The sequence below is a fragment of the Hippocampus bargibanti genome, linkage group LG11, assembly GCF_051943395.1.
Source record: "Hippocampus bargibanti isolate YZ-2025 linkage group LG11, ASM5194339v1, whole genome shotgun sequence".
In the NCBI taxonomy this organism is placed as follows: Eukaryota; Metazoa; Chordata; class Actinopteri; order Syngnathiformes; family Syngnathidae; genus Hippocampus; species Hippocampus bargibanti.
The window spans coordinates 3427501-3445636 of NC_142744.1; the positions used below are offsets into that span (position 1 = coordinate 3427501).

General features: G+C 41.3%; 2 protein-coding genes across 9 annotated transcripts in view; both read left to right on the top strand.

The window, feature by feature from the left end:
- The window catches only part of LOC148891165 (band 4.1-like protein 3), a 38733-nt gene extending 29657 nt beyond the window's left edge, over positions 1 to 9076 (top strand). For all 8 annotated transcript variants that reach the window (XM_089008964.1, XM_089008971.1, XM_089008965.1 and 5 more), the window contains 6 exons: positions 327 to 395; positions 586 to 669; positions 747 to 848; positions 936 to 1016; positions 2249 to 2364; positions 7063 to 9076. In XM_089008964.1, coding sequence (XP_088865090.1) covers positions 327 to 395; positions 586 to 669; positions 747 to 848; positions 936 to 1016; positions 2249 to 2359 — 447 coding nt within the window. In that variant the 3' untranslated portion in view covers positions 2360 to 2364; positions 7063 to 9076. The remainder of the gene's footprint in view (positions 1 to 326; positions 396 to 585; positions 670 to 746; positions 849 to 935; positions 1017 to 2248; positions 2365 to 7062) is intronic.
- Positions 9077 to 9871: 795 nt separating this feature from the next.
- LOC148891166 (zinc finger and BTB domain-containing protein 14-like) lies at positions 9872 to 17363 on the top strand. Its single transcript, XM_089007702.1, has 2 exons — positions 9872 to 9972; positions 13221 to 17363. Exon 2 carries the CDS (start codon positions 13240 to 13242, stop codon positions 14416 to 14418), a length of 1179 nt encoding a protein of 392 aa, XP_088863828.1. The 5' UTR covers positions 9872 to 9972; positions 13221 to 13239; the 3' UTR covers positions 14419 to 17363.
- The last annotated feature ends 773 nt before the right edge of the window (positions 17364 to 18136 follow it).

Here is an 18136-nt window from a genome sequence, read left to right on the forward strand (position 1 = left end):
GCTCATAGATAGCTAATAATAATGATAATACATTGTGGTGTATTTTCAAACTTTTTCCTTATATAAGTCTTACCGGACTATAAGGCGCACCTTCAATGAATGAAAAATGTTTTCTAAATATAATATATAAATATGTAAAAGTTTTCCAAATATAAAGCACACCACATTATAAGGCACTACTAATTTTCCTTTTTTTCATCATAAATCTTGATGTAAACTTTTGACTTTTTTTCATCAAATGACAACTTTGTTCACATACTATATACCTTTTTTTTCAGTGTATTCCACCTTACACTTCAATCACGCAATGTCATTTTCATTCACAGGCATCACCTGACTCGGACCAGAAGAAACTTGTTTCCGTGGAGATGGACACAGCGCCGGAAGAAATTACAGTGAGTATCCAAAACGAATATGGCGCATGTGGCTGCCGCTGCTCACCCACAGAAAAAAAATGATCTTGTGACTGCCAAGTGACCTTGAGAGTTTTGAAAGGCGCTTATAAATAAAATGTATTATTACTATTAATATAAAATGTTGCGTCGCCACCTAGAGCTCGGATGTCTTTTTTGTATTTTCCTGCAGCATACAGAAGAGGGCGTGGCCTGCGCCAAAGAGATGCCCGTGGTTCATACGGAGACGAAGACCATCACATATGAGTCGGCAGTGGTCCGTGTGAATTGCGTGATCAAATTTGCAAACTTTGAGTTGCGTCTCTCAATTTGTCCCTTTACTTTTGTCAACAGGGCGACTTGAACGGCGACGACGCAGACCCTGGCGTGTTGCTGAGCGCCCAGACGATCACCTCGGAAACCACCAGCACCACCACCACTACGCACATCACGAAGGTATGACTTCATCAGCATTGAGCAAAAACAAAACAACTTTTTTTTTTGTGATCTGTGCTCATTATTTTTGTGTCTCTAATCTGCCAGACCGTAAAAGGAGGCATTTCAGAAACAAGAATCGAGAAAAGGATCGTCATCACGGGCGATTCCGACATTGACCATGATGAGGTATTTTCCTTTCAAATGCTCATTTCTGTTGCATTGAAGTACCGTATTTTCCGATGTATAAGGCGCACCTAGAAGCGTTGATTTTCTCTCAAAGGATGACCTTGCGCCTTGTACGCAGGTGCGCCTTATATGTGAAGTCATATTGAGCTACAACTGGTCTCGCAATGACCGTTAGCAGCCACCCACTCCATTTACCCCATAGAAGAAGTAGTGGGAAGAAGGTCTGGCGGTCGTAAGTACGGGTGGTCGTAACTCGCGCCGGTCGTAAATTGGATGTTACCTGTACAGTGAGACCTCAACTTACGAACTTAATTGGTTCCCAGACAGAGTGTGTAAGGCAAAAAGTGTGTATCTCAAAAAAAAATTCCCATAGGAAACCATTAAAATGGGAATAATCCGTTCCCGGGTTTCCATAAAATATACTTTTCAACTAAATAAGCCTTAAAACTACACACAACATACCTTATTCTATGTATAATAAATGTGCTATTGTATTGTAATGAAAGAAATACACTGCAGTGTATCATAAAGTCACTTTATTTACATTTGTGATGGTCATTGATGGAATGGCGTTGGAGGTCAAAGGGAATTGCTGTTTGGAAAGAGAGGCACGTTACATGAGGACTGTAATTAAAGAAATGAACTGTGCTGTAAAATAAAGTTTTATTGACCTTTTTGATGGTCGTTGATGGCTTATGGAAGGAGAGTCACCTTCCATAAGGACTGTTGGTAACTTAACCTCTGGTGCTGTTCGGTCGTGTGCTTCCGCCGAAGATCACTCCGCCAGCTATGGTGGGTGTGTATTTTGAAAATAGTGCTTATTATCAGGTTTAATTTTCAGAAATTTGACGTTTGTAAGACGAAAAGTTTGTAAGATGAGGTGTTTGTAAGTTGAGGTCTCACTGTATATGGGAAAACTTTGAAAATTCACTATTCATCGCGGGTGCGCCTTATACTTTTGTGTGCCTTTTCCCCTGGAAAATACGGTAACAATTTTTCAATCGAGTCCTTCTCACGAGCCCAACTTGAGCCACTTGCAATCAAAGGGGCGGAGCATGCAGCCTCGAAACGAATGAAATTTGTCATCTTTTGATTTGGATAATTTGGATAACAGTGACTTCCTATCCCCTGCTCTACCACTCTTCCCCTTCTCACCTTACCCCACCCACCACCCACCACCCACCGCTCTCTGCCGTTCCCCCTTTTGCGGCGCTTCACCTGTGCGAATGTAGGCTCTGGCTCAGGCCATAAAGGAGGCTAAAGAGCAGCATCCTGATATGTCAGTGACCAAAGTAGTGGTACATAAAGAGACAGACATCACGCCAGAGGAGGGGGAGGACTGACCCAGGTAAGCCAGCTAGTCCAGTCCAGTCCAGTCCTGCTCCCTGCTTCTGGAATGCCTGCTCTCCCCACCCCCCTACCCTAACCCCCATCCTCTCAGCATTTGCCCTCTATTCTTTTTTTTTTTTTTCTCCTCTCCTTAGCGCTTGGATGCTAATGCTTTTTGTTGTTGATGCCGGAATAAGAAGAGGTCAGGTGGGGCGCACCGCACGCATACAAGGGATATGAAGGCTCTTAAACTTGTAACGACAAGCCCTCCAATCCCTTTTTCCACGAACGGGCAATGTCAAAGCAGGGGATCCAAAGCCGACCTCCTCCCAGACGGCGAAGAAACGGCAAAGACAGGTGGACGGAAACATTTAGGGCGATTTTAACTTTTGTCAGATTCCAGGAAGATAATCTTATCTTTTATTCCCGCGGTTAGCGTGCAGAGGCTCACAAACGAGGGAGCGATTGAATTTAAAAAAAAAAAACAAAGATTTGCAGGCGATTGAAAGAAATTGAGTATTAGAAGAGGATAAAAACCAATAACTTGATTTTTGGGAGGACAAGAGATACCTTCAAAATTGCATCAATGAAAAAAATGTTTCAACTCATCCAGTGACTGTAAAGTGACCTTGAGATTTTTGAAAGGCGCTTACAAATCAAATGTATTATTATTAGCATTTGCTAGCTATTTGCTATCTATTAACTCTGGCTGGCTGGCTGGCTGGCTATCTAGCTAGCTATCTATTCACTATCTAGCTGCCTGGCTATCTATTGGCAAGCTATTAGCTAGCTAGCTAGCTTTCTATCTATTTGAGTTATTCCGGGTTGAGTGAATGCTGCCGCGTGTAGCTGTCGCTGCTCACCCACAGAAAAACGGTTCCAGTGACTATAAAGTGACCTTGAGAGTTTTGAAAGGCGCTTACAAATGAAAGGTATTATTCTTATTATTATTATCATTATTGTTATTATTATTATTATTATTATTACTGTTATTACTATTACTACTACTATTACTGCTACTATTAGTACTACTATTAGTACTACTATTAGTACTACTATTATAACTATTATTACTACTGTTACTCCTACTACTCCTATTACTACTATTATTACTATTATTATTATTATTATTGTTATTGTTGTTATTACTGTTATTACTACTATTACTACTACTATTACTACTAATATTACTACTACTATTAGTAAGTACTACTATTACTATTACTATTATTACTACTGTTATTACTACTATTACTACTGTTACTCCTGTTACTCCTATTATTATTATTATTATTATTATTATTATTATTATTATTATTAATGCTGCTGTCTCGCTTCTCATGCGTCCCATGTGGTGGAAACACTCCCCTCAGCTGGACATTAATATCACGCCACCGCACTGGACCACTTTCACAATTTTTGCGTTGAATCCATACGTTTTTTTTTGGTTCATAATAATGTCAAATATTTCAAAGTGCTGATTTCCGTACATAGATTGTGCGCGGCTTTGCCAAAAGAGGCACCAGCAGTTTCTGAGAGCTAAAATACCTGTTCAACCGGCTCCTGAAAACATGCCGACGTGCCGCAGAATCTGATCTGAAACATAGACGGACGGGCGTGCCTCACTCAGTTGGCGAAAAAGCTGTCTCGGGGAAAATCTGCTGCAGGAAAATGGAGTCCGAAAAGACCGTATATAATAATAATAATAATAATAAATAATAATAATACATTTCATTTATAAGCGACTTTCAAAACTCTCAAGGACACTTTACAGTCCAGGGATATTTTTTTCTGCGGGTGAGAAGCGGCAGCCACACGCGCCAGCGTTCACTCAACCCGGAAGTAACATAAAATAAAAAAAGTCATCTGTTGAGAAAACACTCACCATAAAATGCTATAGACAGTACAGGCCGTATAATTCTAATTCATCTCAATTTTATTGTAATAAGTAACTAAAATAGATAGAAAGCTATCTAATATATAGCTAATAGCTAGCCAGCTAGAAAGCCAGCCAGATAGATAGCTAATAGCTAGCTAGATAGCCACTATATAGCCTGCTAGACAGGTAGCAAATAGATAGGTAGATAGCGAGATAGCAAATAGCTAGCTAGGTAAGTAGCTAGATATCAAATAGCTAGCTAGGTAGCTAGCTAACTAGATAGTCAGATAGCAAGCTAGCTAGGTAGCTTGATACCAAATAGGTAGCTAGCTAGCTAAATAATCAGATAGCTAGCTAGCTAGATAGACAGCTGCATATCCCTATAATAATAATAATAATAATAATAAAAAGCTCAGCAAGCTTTTTGACGATACGGTTCCCCCTTGTTGTCCGCGCAACTTTTCAGGCGTGTAGTATCTTCCGGCTTGGCCTAATTGCTGGATGTAAGCAAAACATTTGCACATTTTACCCCGCGCATGTTTTTTTTTCTGAAAAATATGTGGAATTTTCTCCCTCTGAATACATTTCGGGGGAACTAATGTGCTGTCCACGACAGAGCACAAGATTAGCGTTCAGGCTAATGTATCAATATTCGATAATCAGGCTTTTGCTAACTAAGAAGGGAAGAAAATGTTCAAATGAAAGCTAATATGTGTCAAGTCCCGTTTTGATCCATTTTCAACTGCAACTTTCCCGAGCTGTGATTTAGAGCAACAATCTCAAATGAGTTCCTGGTTTAGGATGAGCCAACTTTGCGTGCCTGCGTCTGCCTGCGTGACTCAACACAACGGAATGTTTGCCTTTTGTCTCTTGCTGCCTTCTGCTCCCTCGTTGTGTTTGTTGACTTCAAACTAAGAGCTACTAACGTCATCTTGAAAGTTTCTTTTGCGGTGCTTAGATGCGCTAACAGTGCTGGGTGGGGGGGCAATCAAAAATGGCCAAATATAACGTGGATTTGATATTCAAACACATCGAAGAATTTTCTCATTTTGTTTTGAACAAACATGAGCTAACTTGCCCCGTAAAATTGGTTTGACACCACCTTTGCCGGTAGCGCCCCAGACACATGTGCTATCTCTGCTGGATATTTTTTATTTTTATTTTTTACTTCCAAGACCTCAGAAGCTTCTTAAACATTGCTAAAACCTCAAAGAGCGGAACGTCATAAGGTCGATCAAGGAAATCCAGAGGCAGGCTTTAGATTTCATCGCTAGGCCTTCAGTAGTGCTATGTCTGAATCAATTCAGACGGGAAAACCCCACAGTAAAAACAACGCAATTACATAATTGGACTATAAACTACAAAGTTTGGAATGGCGCAACTTTAGTGACGTTTGGCTTTGTTGTATCCATTCCGTTCTAACCTGCTGTTAATGGAATTTCAAAAAAAATGTATTTCAAGTACGAATTGGATACTGGTGTTTTGTTCAACGCTATGTCAATATTCACTTTCACACAGAAAGCCTGCAAAAATTTGGGATGTAGAAATGGATAGCTAGCTAGATATCGAGCTAGATAGCTTGCTAAATAGCTATCTAGATAATTTCCTCAGCTTGCTAGCTAATAGATAGCTAGCTAGATAGCCAGCCCGCCAGCTAGATAGCTAACGAAATATCCAGCTACATAGCTAGCTAAATAGCTATCTAGATAGTCAGCTAGTTAATTCCTTAGCTTGCTAGCTAATTGATAGCTAGCTAGATAGCCAGCCAGCTAGATAGCTAACAAGATATCCAGCTAGAGAGCTAGCTAAATAGCTATCTAGATAGCTAGCTAGTTAATTCCTCAGCATGCTAGCTAATAGATAGCTAGCTAGATACCCAGCCAACTAGATAGCTAGCTAGATATCCAATGAGTTAGCTAGCTAAATAGCTATCTAGATAGTCAGCTAGTTAATTCCTCAGCTTGCTAGCTAATTGATAGCTAGCTAAATAGCCAGCCAGTCAGCCAGCTAGATAGCTAACGAGATATCCAGCTCGATAGCTAGCTAAATAGCTATCCAGATAGCCAGCTAGTTAATTCCTCATCTTGCTAGCTAGCTAGATAGCCAGCAAGCTAGATAGCTAGCTATATATCCAGCTAGATAGCTAGCTAAATAGCTATCTAAATAGCCAGCTAGTTAATTCCTCAGCTTGCTAGCTAATCGATAGCTAGCTAGATAGCCAGCCAGCTAGATAGCTAACGAGATATCCAGCTAGATAGCTAGCTAAATAGCTATATAGATAGCCAGCTAGTTAATTCCTCAGCTTGTTAGCTAATAACTAGATAGCCAGTCAGCCAGCTAAGATTGCTAGCTAGATATCCAGCTCGATAGCTAGCTAAATAGCTATCTAGATAGCCCGCTAGTTAATTCCTCAGCTTGCTAACTAATAGATAGCTAGCTAGATAGCCAGCCAGCTAGATAGCTAGCGAGATATCCAGCTAGAGAGCTAGCTAGATATCCAGCTGGTTAATTCCTAAGGTTGTTAGTGTTTTTTTAAATAATTTCAAATAATGTACAACATACTACAATTTTTACACGGAAATTATAATCATTTATAAGGGCAGCTATTAGCCAAAGTTGTCAGGGATGGTATCTATATGTCAGAAAAATCCCAGATGTTGACTCCGACGTCATTTTATAATCCCAAAGCCGAATGTCCAATCACCCTCACCCCTGATGCGGCCATTTTGCCCACACCCTGTTGAAAAGAATTTTCCGTATTCTTCACACCGTTTTGCGACCCGAATTGCGGGCAGACATTGACGCATTGCTAAACTGTGGTTTCTTTTCCTTTTCCAGGAGTAACCGCGTCACCCCCGAGAATTCCATATTTGACTGCGGGACCTGAAACTCTTCCTCCCCTGTACTCATCCTCCAGCTTGCCCGCTAGTCACAACCAGCCAACCTGCAAAGTAAAAAAAAAAAAATGGAACGCATGCGGCGAAGGACCTAATATGGCATTATTATTATTAGCATTGCACACCCATGTGAGGTTATCTAAGAAAAAAACGTTGTACAATTAAAAAAAAAAAGTAATACCGTATTTTCCGGTGTATAAGGCGCATCGAGTATAAGGTTGTATTTTCAAATATCATCTGACTTACGACCAGTTTGACTTACGACCACGACCTTCAGATCCTATTTTTTTTATTTTAATTCTGTACCGCATCGCGCTAGCAGGCCGGCAACGCGTATGACAATTTTGGCCAGCCAGCCAGCATCTCACTCTGGCACAGCAATCGACTGCGTGATGGCACCAGATAGGGGGCATTTACGAGTCATTTAGCCTCTCAGTCCCTATTCGACATTTTGAATGGGGTTCAACTTACGACCATTTTGACTTACGTCCGTTTGGTCGGAACGGAACTCGTTCGTAAGTCGGATGTTTGAAGAAAATCGAAGCTTTAGGGTGTGCCTTGTACACCGGAAAATACGGTAATTAAATAGTTGCTTTTACTGCCTTATGACTTCAAGCATTTTTTATGAAATTAATTGAGCCCAGATTTTATTGTTTTTGTTTTATTTATGAAGAACAAGCCATCACTCCTCACAGAGGCTGCATAAACGTTCAGCGTGTGCACTATTTAAAGGACAACCGACGTCTCCGGACAAGTTGTGTCCATAATTTGAAAAATGGCTTCAAATGACTTCTACTGAGCGTATTTTAATAAGATTCCACCGCATATAGCGATATTTTACGTTTTAAGACTCGCGCTGAATATTCAGGAAGTCTTGTTTTTGAGTTGGTGAAGAGTCCGTACGTGACGTCGCTGAAGGAACGCCCCTGACCGAAAAAAAGACACATTGTAGCAGCCCTTCCATCACGTCAATGTATTTTGCTGTACTTGTTTGGTCTGAAAACCTCGTGTTGCACCAAAAATCCGCCAGAAGAGGGCGACCAAGCTCCATGGAAGGAATTTATCAGCCTGTGGAAACGGGCTGTTTAATTCCTCACAGGAGCTTGGACGCCATTTTCTGCCTCTTTGTTGGTGATCCATTTCCTCCCAATGTTGATGTCCCAATGTCTTTAATCGATTGCAACATGTATGCTTTCCTCTTCAGAACTATTTGAATCATATTCATAACTGGATGTGTAAAAAGAAAGCATATTCTCCGAATCTGAAGCCATTGTTTTGATTCACAAGCAATGCAAGACGTGTTGGCATGACGTCACGAACTGGGGGCGGTACTTTCTGAAAATGCCCAATTGGCAGCTCAATTTTTTTTGCAGATTTTGGACACTTTAAGTCATTTTTATTGATGTTTTGCATTTGAATAAAAATATACTGCGTGTTTTTGGTATTTTAGATGCTATAAAACGTTGTCGGTTAGGAAACAAAAAAGTGATGTCGGTTGTCCTTTAACCTTCCTAGCGATGGATTTTTCCATCACTGATGCCACTAAATATAAATACCGGGCCATGTTTATTCATCTTTTATTGTTGATTTAATGTCGATTTTGTCGTTTTTACTTGAATTGCATTTTTTTTGTAAACAATCATCAGTATTTTCTTTCGTGTGTGTTCGCATCAACGCTCCCGACGAGGCTTTTCATCAGCAAGACGACAAGGAAAATCTTGTGAATGAGTCTGTGCAGGTTTTGAATGTCGCCGCCAGCCCCCTCGTAGCGATACCCGTTTCCGTCGCCAAGTACGTTTGACTCCAGATGGTTGGGAAATGTGACAGACCGTTTTTTTTATCTGTTTTGAATTGCAGTTTCTTTCTCCGGTTAATAAAATGCTGAAACGTCATAACAGAAACCACTGCTGTATGGATCATTTCTCGAACTAAAAAATAAAAACTGAAGAGGGTGACTCTAAGGGTGTTGTTATGCTATCCTGGCGCGGAGCTAATTTTTTCCAGCTAATTGTAACGCACACATACACTAACAACCAAATGCACTCACAATCACACCCACTGGAACAATTTGTACAAAGTTAACCTCCCATGTGTGTTTTTTGGAATGTGAAAATAAACCTGGAGAAAACTAACGCAGGCACAGAAAGTCCAAGGCCCGGAAACCAAACGTATGACTTCTGCACTGCGAACCAGGATGGTATTCACTGTTTTGAAAAAGGGTATTTCAGTAAGTGTTTATTACAAGACGAACAGAGTGGAAAAATACAGCTGAAATGAAAAGAAAGCCTTGAGTACGTTCCTTCCATTTGCTATTGAGCAAAAAAAGAAAGCTGACCGTGTCACTAACCCCCAAGTTAAAAAAAAATAAACTCACTGAAGCAAAAGTTGTAACAGTCGTGACCCAAGACTTTTGCACATATGAAACTTTATTAAGAGATGCAATGAACATGTTCATCGAATGTTGATTTTGACAAACCAATAATAATGTTATCCTTTCGGCTTTTCCCTTCAGGGGTCGCCACAGCGAATCGGTGTCCTCCATCTTCAAAGATTTGATTTGCATGTTTGTTTTGGCTAATAATAATAATAATAATAATAATAAATAAAATAATGTTTTGTCTTGAAAACGTCGTCTGTCTTTCTAAGTAAAGTGTAGTTGTCTGAATGGACGCCTGGCTGCAATAGCGTCGCCGGTACGCTTGGTGGCGGTAGAGGACATCAGCATTTCCTGTACGGCGCGGCAGTCACAACAAGAACGAGGAGGAAGAGGAAAAACGACGGCAGAAGCCAGTGTGGATTCGTCGTCGACTCGCCTTGCGTGACAACACGGGCCATCGCAATCGGGCTTCGGGTAAGAATCTTTTTACCTTTGTTCCTTTGAGTGTTTATAGTATCGAAATGTTGTTTATGTTTCGAGTACGACCTCTTCTATGTTTCCGCGCTCGTTTCTCGACCCCCCCTTCCCTTTCCACCACCACCATCTCCTCCTTCCTCGGTGAACAACATGCCAGCGAAGCTTGTGCTTGGTCAAAATGGCTGGGCGCAGTGAAATGTGAAATATTCCCTCACACGCGATCTTTCAACACAATGTCGAACCCTTGCAACTCATCGCGAAATAGAAAGTGCATTTCTTCATGCTTCGCACTCGTCGCCGTTGACTTTATTATGATTGTTTGAATCCTGATCGGAATATTTAGCGAGTTTATTTTTGTATGTGTGGCAATGGGGGGGAGGCCATTGTTTACCATTGTACAAAAAAAACTACGACTGAAGTCGATGCGGGAGTTAAGGTACCTGGTTTCGAATGTTTCGAGTAATGGAGAGAGTGTGAACGGTAGGCGGAAAAAGAGAGTCCGGGCGAGGTAAGGAAGGTGGGGGGTGTCGGTGGTGGTATCGGGTGATCAGAGATAGAAAAGCGCCATCACCAATGAAAGGGAATGTTCAGAGTGTGATTTATTTTTATCATGAAACAAAGCTGGAGGTGGCAAAGTTAAAAGTAACAAACTGCAGCGATCTCAAACTGGAAGGTTTAAAGGACAACCGACGTCTCCCGACAAGTTGTGTCCATAATTTGTAAAATGGCTTCAAATGACTTCTACTGAGCGTATTTTACAAAGATTCCACCGCATATAGCTATATTTTACGTTTTAAGACTCGCGCTGAATATTCAGGAAGTCTTGTTTTTGAGTTGGTGATGAGTCCGTACATGACGTCACTGAAGGAACGCCCCTGACCGAAAAAAGATACATTATAGCAGTCCTTCCATCACGTCAATGTATTTTGGTGTACTTGTTTGGTCTGAAAACCTCATGTTGCACCAAAAAGCCACCAGAAGAGGGCGACCAAGCTCCATGGAAGGAATTTATCGGCCTGTGGAAACGGACTGATTAATTCCTCACAAGAGTTTGTACGCCATTTTCTGCCTCTTTTTTTGGTGATACATTTCCCCCCAATGTTGCATCAAAATGGCACGGAATAAATTATTTAATCGATTGCAAACATGTATGCTTTCCTCTTCAGAACTATTTGAATCATATTCATAACTAGATGTGGAACAAGAAAGCATATTCTCCGAATCTGAAGCCATTGTTTGGATTCTCCAGCAATGCAAGATGTCTTGGCGTGACGTCACGAACTGGGGGCGGGACTTTCTGAAAATGCCCAATTCGCAGCTCAATTTTTTTGCAGATTTTGGACGATTTAAATCATTTTTGCATTTGAATAAAAATATCATACTGCGTGTTTTGGGTATTTTAGATGCTATAAAACGTTTTTCTGGTGTCAGTTAGGAAACAAAAAAGAGATGTCGGTTGTCCTTTAAAGACGAAAGCTGGGGGGGGGGGCTTTGAGATAGTACGAATGGTAGTGGTTGTGCACAAAGGATCTGAAACTAAAATTTAGAGATGAACCCGTATGTGTGTAGTGAGGAGTAATTTCAACACTGCAGATCATTTTTTGTGTGCTTAAAATGAATAAATCGCTAGCATAAACGCGTGTCCTTGCTGCAACCAAGATAGCCTTTAACCTCCATTCAATCAGTACTGAAGTTAAGGTGGCAAAATTGATAGATTATAAAACCAGACAGGACAAGGAAGAGGATCCGGAGGCCCTGCTACTCTTGAGTTCAGGCATGAGAATTTTCCGCAGATCGGTGGATTTCTCACTTTTTCAGACCAAAATGACCAGATAAAACTATATACAGTAAAGTCTTGTTATATCGATATTCTCGGGAGTCCGAAAAAATATCGTTATAACCGGGACTATCGATATATCCAACCCTGCGCGCATGTAATTTTCTCCTTGCGTTCATAGAAATAGTATCGTAATAAGCGGTACAATCGATATAACCAATATCGATATAACAAGACTTTACTGTATGTATTCTCGCTTTTTCGCTGTTCATTTCCTGTTTTGGCTTGTGTTGGCGGAAATCGTAATTTTTGATTGGATGATACTGACGCCAGGTGCAAGTATATGGCACATATTAACTCATTCACCGCTATTCACAAATTTATTCAGGAATTGAAAATATGACGTAGAGCGCTGTTCACGAATTTGTTCTTTTTTTTTTTGTCTGGGTGCAGATAAAGCACTGGTTAGACCTCAGGCAATGTTTTTGCCTTCCACAAGGGGGCATCATTTGCCTTTTGTCCATGTTAGCGCTTTCAGAATCAGAAAACCTTTATTCGTCCGACAATGGAGAAATTTGCAGCCCGCAGCAGCAATTGAAAGGGGATTTTGTGGGTGAGCAGCGGCAGCCACACGCGCCAGCGCTCACTCAACTCTCAAATAGACAGAAAGCTAGCTAGATCGTTAATAGTCAGTAGTTGGGAAATTTGTTCTAAAATGATGGATGTAATCAACGTATCCGCTGTATGAAATATCGGCCAAATAGAGCAATATATCGTTTGGTCCCAAAAATTGGTCTGATTCTAATAATGTCGATCAAAAAGTGTAATAATAATAATAATATACAGTAAAGTCTCGTTATATCGATATCGGATATATTGATAGTCCCGGTTATATCGATACTATTTCTATGCACGCACGGAGAAAATTACATGCAAACAGGGTCGGATATATCGATAGTCCCGGTTATATCGATATTTTTTCGGACTCCCTTGAATATCGATATAACGAGACTTTACTGTATTTCATTTATAAGCGCCTTTCAAAACTCTCAAGGACACTTTACAGTCACTGGTCCTTCCTGGTCTTTTTACATTATGTTGCTCACTTGAGCTAGCTAGCTATTTGCTATCTATTAGCTATCGAGCTGACTATCTAGCTAGCTATATATTTGCTATCTATGCGTTACCTATAAGCTAGCTAGCTATTAATTATCTATTAGCTAGCTATCTAACTTTCTATCTATTTGAGTTATTCCGGGTTGAGTGAACGCTGGTGCGTTTGGCTGCCGCTGCTCACCCACAGAAAACTTATCCTGTGACTGTAAAGTGACCTTGAGAGTTTTGAAAGACGCCTTAAAAAATGACTTGAAATTCATGAACGAGCCATCAATGAATATTCATGTAAAATGTTTATTTTATATTTTGGTACAACGGAAGCGGACTGAAAAGACTCGTCCTTGTTTTTCAGGTTGCTCCCATTCACCACCATGTCTGAATTGTTGCGCTACATCGACTATGACCACAAGGCGACCTTCCTGAAGATGCTCAACCAGCAGCGCATGGAAGGTGAGCACTGCGACGTGGTGGTGGTGGTGGAGAATATCGAGTTCCGGGCTCACCGCTGCGTCTTGGCGGCCTGCAGCAACTACTTCAAGAAGCTGTTCAAGAAGCAGACCGACGAGGACAACTCCATCGTAGAGCTGGACTTCATCCGCTCGGACATCTTCGAGGAGGTCCTCAACTACATGTACACGGCGCGACTGGCCGTCCGCAAGAAGGACATCAACATGATGATGTCGTCGGGCCAGATCCTGGGCATCAACTTCCTGGACAACCTGTGCTCGCAGAAGCGCGAGCTGACCAACATGAAGACGCGGGAGAACCAGGCGCCGCCCGGCGACCACGGCATGCGCGCGCAGGACGCCATCCTCAAGGAGCTGGCCATGGAGGAGGTGCGCAAGAACAGCTTCTACGACACGGCCATGGACGGCATGGGGGGCGCGGGCGGCTCGCACGTGCCCCAGCCGCACGGCTACAACGCCGGCCTGGGCAAGGACCCGCACGCCCACGGCTGGGGCTCCTCGTCCTCGGGCGACATGAAGCTGGAGTACCTCCTCTACGGCCACCGCGACCACGGCTCGCTGCCCGGCGCCAAGCCGCCGGAGCACGGCGCCAAGAAGGAGCGGCTGCTCACCGCCAACCGGCCCTACGGCTGCGAGCACTGCCCCAAGGCCTTCACCACCGCCGCCCACCTCAAGGAGCACCTGAAGATCCACTCGGGCTTCAAGCCCCACCGCTGCGTGGTGTGCGGCAAGGCCTTCATCCGCGGACCCGACCTCAAGCGCCACGAGCGCGTGCACAGCAACGAGCGGCCCTTCGCCTGCCAGCTGTGCGAGAAGGCCTTCAAGCACAAGTCGCACCTGAAGGACCACGAGCGGCAGCACCGCGGCGAGCGCCCCTTCAACTGCGGCTCCTGCGACAAGGCCTTCATCAAGGCCTCGGACCTCAAGCGCCACTGGAACACCATGCACAGTGGCAACCCCCGCCGCCAGATGGCGCTCTCGCCCGCCGCCTCGCAGCACGCCGCCGACGACCAGCGGGACTGGAAGCTGGAGGCGGCCGCCGCTGCCGCCGCCGCCGCGCACTCGCACAATTCGGACTGCTGAGAGGCGGGCGGTGCGCCGTTGTGAGTGTGGGGACAACCACAACAACAACAACAAAAAAATAGCCCAAGGACGGCATTCTCGAAAGACTACTTCTTCTTCTTCGATGTTTTTTTTTTTTTTTCCACTTGTAAACAAAAAAAAAAACTGTTTAGTTTTTCTCACAAAGTATCGTTAGAATTATTTTTTGTTTGTTTTATGGTGCCCAAAAAATGAGTTTAAAGGAGACATACGCCCTTGTGCAAATTAATTGCACCGCCCTGTTATTTTGGCACAAAATGGATTGTTTACATTTTTCGACAATCCAAATGATTCAAATGTGCATTTTATGATAATAATAATTATCCATTTTATTTATAAGCGCCTTTCAAAACGCTCAAGGTCTCTTTACAGTCACAGGATAAGTTTTTCTGTCGGTGAGCAGCGGCAGCCACACGCGCCAGCATTCACCCAACCCGGAAATAACTCAAATAGATAGAAAACGAGCTAACATCTAGATGATAGATAATAATAATACACTTTTCGTTACAAGTGTGTACTCCCTTGTTCTTTATAACAACGATAATAATAATAGTACATTTCATTTATAAGCGCTTTTCAAAACTCTCAAGGTCACTTTACAGTAACACAATACGTTTTTTCTGTCGGTGAGCAGCAGCAGCTACACGCGAATTCACGCAACCCTCAAATAGATAGAAAGCTAGCTAATAGATAGCCAATAGCAATATAGCTAATATAAAGCCAACTAGATAGCCAGCTAGTCATCCAGATAGCTAATAGATAGCAAATACCTCGCTATCTAACTAGATGTATGTATTGTATTTTGTACAGCCACCCCCATTTCAAGCTCAGATAACTCCAGACCCACATAACTTAGTAATTAACTTTTTTTCTGATGATAAGGAGAGAGTCTAAGGTTTTTTTTTACGCTCAATTGAATGTTTATGTAGTCCTAAAACTCAATATTGTATGGGTCCTGCAATCTGAGTGAAAAATGATAAAAACCCTGGCATTGGAGTAGACACATTGTTGCGCAGCGTCTGGCAATGAGTGAGTTAACTACTTTTCACACTGAAAGTCAAAAATAATTAGTGTTAATGTTGCTTACATGGGACAATTTGACATTTTGGTTGGGACTTTTGCAAGCATCATGGAATTTCACTAGTTTGTTTTGCTTTTGTGGGCCGAATAAAATGATGGGGCGGGCTAGATTTGGCCCACGGGCCTCGACTTTGACACATTTGCATTACAGCCCCTGGATTTCACAGTTGTTGATGATGGAAGGGCCCTTGTACCAGGGCTTAATCATAGCACAAATTAGGGCTTTTTTTTCTTGTGTCATCTTTCTCACACAGACGAATCTTGATTATTGATCATAAATTCTCAATCGGGTTCAAGTCAGGTGAATTGCCACAATAATGTCCTTCTGTGCAAAGAAATCTGCGGTGTTGTATCCATCTATTCGCTAGCTGTTAGCTATTTATTCACTTGCTTGCTATCTATTTGAGTTACTTCCGGGTTGAGTGAACGCTGGCGTGTGTGGCTGCCGCTGCTCACCCGGAGAAAAAAAAACTTATCCTGTGACTGTAAAGTGACCTTGAGAGTTTTGAAAGGTCGCTTAGAAATGAATTGGATTATTAGTATTGGTATTACTCGTATTATTATTATCTTGTTGAAGAAGAACTGATTTATAAAACTCTTTTATCCCCAACGGAAAGGGGATTACGACATGGTAATCCATTGGTTATCCAATCAGAGGTCTGGCAAGCAAGAAATTAGGGAATGTGGTTGGACAGACTCCTCCCCTATTGTGGCAAACATTGTTTGTTGAGCTTTCCTCAAGCTTTAGAAGGATTTAAACCAGCAAACAGTGAAGATCACAGGGTGGTTGCAATTAATTTGCACAAGGGTGTATTACAACCGACTTTTTTTCCAGCGTTCATTTTTTTTTTTTTACGTTAATGGTCAGATAATTATCGGAAATGATCATACCAGGCAAACTTTAATGGCCCTTCTCATTTTTCTAATCTAATGGGGGGAAAAAATCAATTTTCTGTATTGTTTTCCAAATGATTTCTTATTTAAAGGAAGTCTGCACACCCCTTTTTAAACGGCAGGTTTTTGTGATCTAAAAAAAAAAAATCCATACTTTGATGAATATAACATACCGTATTTATTCGAGTATAACGCGCACCCCAACCAATTACAAATTGGTATCACATTTTAATAATAACAATAAAACATTTCATTTTAATAATAATAATCCAATTCATTTCTTAGCTCCTTTCAAAACTCTCAAGGTCACTTTACAGTCACAGGATACATTTTTTTTTGTGGGTGAGCAGCGGCAGCCACACGCGCCAGCATTCGCTCAACCCGGAAGTAACTCGGATAGAAAGCTAGGGTCTCCATGTCGGGACCCGGGGGCCAAATCTGGCCCGCTGCATCATTTTTTTCGGCCCGTGAAAGAAAGTCAAACTTGTGAAATTCCATGCTCATCTATTGAGCTAGCTATCGAGCTAAGTGGCGATCGAGCTATCTATCTCTCTTTCTATTCAGCTAGCTGGCTATTATTTTTGTTTTTGTTTTTTACTTTATGTTACTTCCGGGTGCAGTGAACGCTGCCGCTCCTCACTTGCAGAAAAAATATCCTGTGACTGTAAAGTGTCCTTGAGAGTTTTGAAAGGCACTTATAAATGAAATGTATTATTATTAAGCATTAAATATGTATACAGTAAAGTCTCGTTATATCGATATCGGTTATATCGATAATACTGCTTATTACGATACTATATGAACTCAAGGAGAAAATTACATGCCTGCTGGATCGGATATATCGATAGTCCGGTTATATCGATATTTTTTGCGACTCCTGAGAATATCGATATAACGAGACTTTACTGTATATGATAATTTTTTTTTCCCCAGGCCCCGTTTATAACGTAATTTTTTAGATAGAAATTGTTATATATATATATATATATATATATATATATATATATATATATATATATATATATATATATATATATATATATATATATATATATATATATAAATCGGATAACGACTGATGCTTTGGAAAAAAACAAACATGAAAATCCTTTCCTAGGGGGGGTGCGCACTTGTGCAACAAGTTGAATTCCATTTATTTTTATTTGTGCGTTCATTGTTTTTTTTTAAGGGTGTTGAATTTATACGTGATTGGAAGGATTTGAAATGTTTTCGCTTTTTTTCTTTAGTATCGCAAAAACCTGATATCTGAACAGGCATGTGGAGACTTGCCCGAAATCTTTTTTTTTTTTTTTTTTTAATAAATCCTGTTTTAACGTTTAAAAAAAATAAATGGTCAAACGGGTTCATTTTTATTTTATTTTGAATGAAAAAGTAGAATAAATCCTTCATTTCTAGATTTCAAACAGAACCCTGTGACCTACTGTGTTCTCACACGTTAGCATGATGCTAGTAATTTTTTAAATCATCTTCATCTTCTTTTTTTTTTTTTTTTTGCTGTAACATAATGGCAACGGAATGAATTGTATGCTTTGTTTTCACCCTCCTCCTCCATTTCCTCGTTTTTTTTTCTTCAACATCTAAAAAACAGAAGGCCTTCAGAATGAGCATGTCTTTTTTTGTTTTCTTTCTCTTCCAGATGCTAACAGGTCACTTCGACCGACAACAAAACTGGAGGGGAAAAGACTTCCCAGGCGTGATTAAAGTC